A 4,024-nucleotide genomic window follows, 5' to 3' on the forward strand; every position below is an offset into this window, starting at 1 on the left:
GCCCTAAATAGTTCGGTACCAGGCTGCTGGTCTCCTTCAAGATCTGTTCGCCTTTCCTAGCAACGTCACGTAGGTCATGTAAAGTTTGCGCACCAGCATTGAAAAGCATCAACTTCAGGCTGCTGTTAACGTTCCTCTTCAATATGTCCATCAACAGGTTCTCCGACATCGGCTCCCTTAGTCTAGCGTTCAAGGCTAATATATCTGTATGAAACGTATCATACGATTCATTAGCCTTCTGACGACGCATTGAGATCTCCATCATGATCTCATGGCCACTCTTTAAGGTGCCGAATTCCCGCCTGATGGAATAACACAAGAAGGGATAAGTCGCATCTGGATTCTGCTTAGTGAACAACCAATACCATTCCTCAGCTCGCCCTGACAAAAATAGGTGGAAGCTTGCCATCAACTGCTCATCTGCACATTGTGTGCGCTCACACAACGTGTTTAGCTTAAAGAGAAAATCTGAAACGCTACCGGTGCCGTCATAGGATACCTTCCAATCCTGTGGCTTAATGACAATATTAGTGGTGATATTTTGTCGATTATTCATAGATGCTTGTGTCGGATTGCGTCCGATAGAAGCAAAGCCCCTAGGGTCATTGGGTGTGGTTTGAGATGCAGTTACCACTGCACTTAATGCGTTCATATTTTCGCGCATGGTTCTCATTTCAGCTCTCATTTCCGTAAGAAATGCGAAGTACGTAAGAGCTGATGAAGCACCCCTACCCACGAATCTCCTGCAGGCGCTCCGCCATTAGAACGTCTACTTCTATCTTCTGCAGCACCTTCCCCAAAATCGGTATTCCCTGGCAAAGACCTATCATTTTCCTGTCTTCCCGAAAGCATAGTCATAGAAGTAGCGGATATATTCTGGACCGAAGTCCCAGGTGGTGAGGTGTCAAGTAAGTTGGAACTTTGTCGGCTATCAACCTTTAGTCCCGGAGCGGGATTGGCCATTGGAATTGGAGGCGGAACTCCCCCAGTATGGTCAGCAATCGGTGAATGCATCACCGGAGGATTAATTGCTGGCATAGGGGGACTGGTATTCCTCCCGGCCCCTCTTGACTTAGCGCCGCTACCTCTAACTGAAGCACTGCGGGTTTGCCTAAGCTGCTGATCCATCTACCGAGTATTCAGAGGCGAGACAAATGCAATTTCTAAAAAAATCAAAAAAAATTTTACAAGTTCAGGCTAAAATCCTACACTAGGTTGGCTCCCCCAGAGCTCAACCAAAATTGAAAATCCGAAAACAATTCTAAGTTAAGTAAGGCTTGCTGTTAACAGCCTAAGCCACCAGAACGTCCGAGAAAAAAAGGTTTCAAATAAAATATAAAAAAAAATCAATAGATTTATATAAGTGGCGCGATACTGCTGTAACCGATCGCGACAATTCCACAAAAAAAAAATCGAAAATGTCACTAATTATTCAGTCCGCGTACTGAATAAGAATATACGCAAAAGAATTACAAAAACAATCCAAAATATATTGTCAGTAAATAAACATATCAAGTGGGTTAATTGAATATATACGTGGTAAATATACGTGTAAGCAAAATTCAAGTGGGTATAATTTAATATAATTGGGAAATATGTATTTTTTCCAGGAGTCAATGGGAATGCTGACCCCCCCTAACATTAGGAAGGCAATAGTCTACGAAAAAAATATAAGGTACAAAACAAACACAACAGTCGCTATTTGGTCCAGCACACCCAACCGCAATGAAAAGCCGGCATAGTGGAATGCCCCTCCAGACTTGAAGGGTGTACTGGACTTCGCGTACCAGTTGCTGAACTATCTTTCGGTCTCAGTGCACCCCACAGCAATGCATCAAGGGGCAGTCAACGCATGCCCCCCTGAGACATGTGGGGTGACTGAGACCCCGATAGTCAGTCGTGGTTGGAGTCCCAGCTCACTCCATCGCGATACGTAGGCGCTCAGGAGCGCCAGGGCAGACCTATGGAGTGAGCTGGGTCCTAGAAAAAAAATTGATTTAATAAATTTAAATTTTTTTTTTTCAAAAAAACCAGGTTAAACAGAAAAAAACAAGAAAAAAATATTGGGCAAAATAAAACTACTATTACAAAAAAATCTATTTAAACTAAACCCCACTTAGCGGACTATTTTTCCCCCAATTCCCATGCCGACATATCGGACCACTGACAAAAGCGGAGAAAAAAAAAGTCAGACTACAAAAAACTAAGTGCGTTTAGCACTGCCCTCAGTTGCTGACCAAGAGGTCCGATCCGAACCAGCACACTCAGCTCCACTCATCCCGCCACAACGCAGCAAGGGGCAGCAAACACATGCCCCCCTGGGACTTGCGGGATGGTGGAGCCTCATGTGCCAGTCAGGACCAGTCAACCTGACCAGACCTCGGGCTACCCCGTTGGGCGCCATCTGTTATGGTACGCATATGTTGAGAGCAGTAGTGAGTGCAGACGGCATGACCAAAAAGGGAGCACTGTGGCGAGTCATGTCGGCTGGGCGGGGTTCTTACCCACACTACTGTTCCCTGTGCCATAGCAGAGAAACAGTCATGCCTTGTCAAACGTCTTAACGGACGGACATAGCAAGAAAAATTCAAAAATTCAAAAAAAATCCGTTAAAACAAAAAAAAGCTGAAAAAGAACGTTAAAATCAAAAATTTAAAATAAAACTGAAAATCAAAATAAACCAAAACCAAACTAAAACTCCGAAATAAAAAGAAATGAACCCAAAAAAAAACTCTTAAGGCCGAATATGAGGCACCACCGCTGGTATTGTGGTGCCTGGTGCTGGCCCACCCTCATCCGTGGCTGCTGGCGCACCCTAGTATCAGCAGCCCCATTATCAAATTCCTAACATGCCTTCCTAAATAAAGAGATTAGTCAGCATTCCCATATTATTCGATAAGTTTATTCACAATTCATTTTTTTCTTATATCTAATTCCTAAAAATTATCATCCTAGCGCTAAGCCTTAACTCTAAAGTGACTACGCTAAGTATTTATATTAGTATATTTGGGTAATCCTAACATCTAATTTATGTACATACTAGGTAGGTGGTAATTCTTCTTAAGATTAGGGGAATATCAATGTTAAAATTACAATTAAGGTAAGTATTTCAGGGACCTATAATTAGGGTAATTAGTTAAGATACTTAAACTAAGGTATGTATAAGGTTTTTGAAATAGAACAAAGGAAGTTAAATTAAGTCACGCAGGTAAGTAGGTTTAGAAAAAGTCTGGTAGGTTTCTAATTCAAGGTAAGTCCGGTAGGTATATCTAAGGTAAGTCAGGTATGTGGTTCATCAGGTGAGTCTAACCAAAGAAAATTTGAATTAAGTTAAGCATGTATTTAATCTAAGGCTTAGTGAGTTTTAAGTGCTTATTCCTCCTAATTTATTATATTTGTCGGTGTTAATTTCGTTTCTTTATTTCCTTTTTTTCTTATTTTCTCTTTTGGTTAAGATTTATTATTATTGTTATTTAGGTTGTTTTATTTATTTTTTTTAAATGGCCAGTTTTTCTTTTATTTGATTTTTAAATATTTACGAAGTTAAAATTATTTTATTTTATTTAAATTTTTACTAAATCGCGTTTTATTTCACTCTAGTTAACGATATTTTATTTTAATTAATTTGTTTGAATTGTTATTAATTTACGTTAGTTTAAATTAACTCAAGGTATATAGATTTTTTGTTGTCTTTATACAAAAAAAAAATTATTCAAGGGTGTTCATGTTCTGTTGTTTTACTTAAGGTTGGTCTATATGCTACGCAGGGGTACTTAAACCAAAACAATTTAAGTGAAAATTGAATTTAAAATTTTGGTTAATAGACCATTATACGCGGATACAATCAAAAGAATAAACGGAGATGAACAATAAAAAAAAAGTTTTATTTTCACTTATATCGCTAGTGAAAATTATCAGTAATTAAGGTATTGTGAAGGTCTTTTAGTTTATGACTTAAGTTTGAAGTTTTAAGTTTACAAATTCTTTTGTTTTCAGGTTTCAGGGTTTTCGTTACTTATATAAG

The 4,024-nt window shown here is 39.1% G+C and overlaps 1 protein-coding gene across 1 annotated transcript in view; it reads right to left on the reverse strand.

Annotated features, from left to right (window-relative positions):
* Positions 1-1,424: 1,424 nt before the first annotated feature.
* Positions 1,425-4,024, reverse strand: part of LOC118745070 — a 5,063-nt gene continuing 2,463 nt past the window's right edge. Inside the window, exon 2 of the mRNA XM_036478607.1 lies at positions 1,425-1,444. Within this exon, the coding sequence (XP_036334500.1) occupies positions 1,425-1,444 (20 nt within the window). The remainder of the gene's footprint in view (positions 1,445-4,024) is intronic.

The sequence above is a fragment of the Rhagoletis pomonella genome, unplaced genomic scaffold, assembly GCF_013731165.1.
Source record: "Rhagoletis pomonella isolate Grant_MI unplaced genomic scaffold, Rhpom_1.0 Rhpom_scaffold_00008, whole genome shotgun sequence".
Classification (NCBI taxonomy): Eukaryota; Metazoa; Arthropoda; class Insecta; order Diptera; family Tephritidae; genus Rhagoletis; species Rhagoletis pomonella.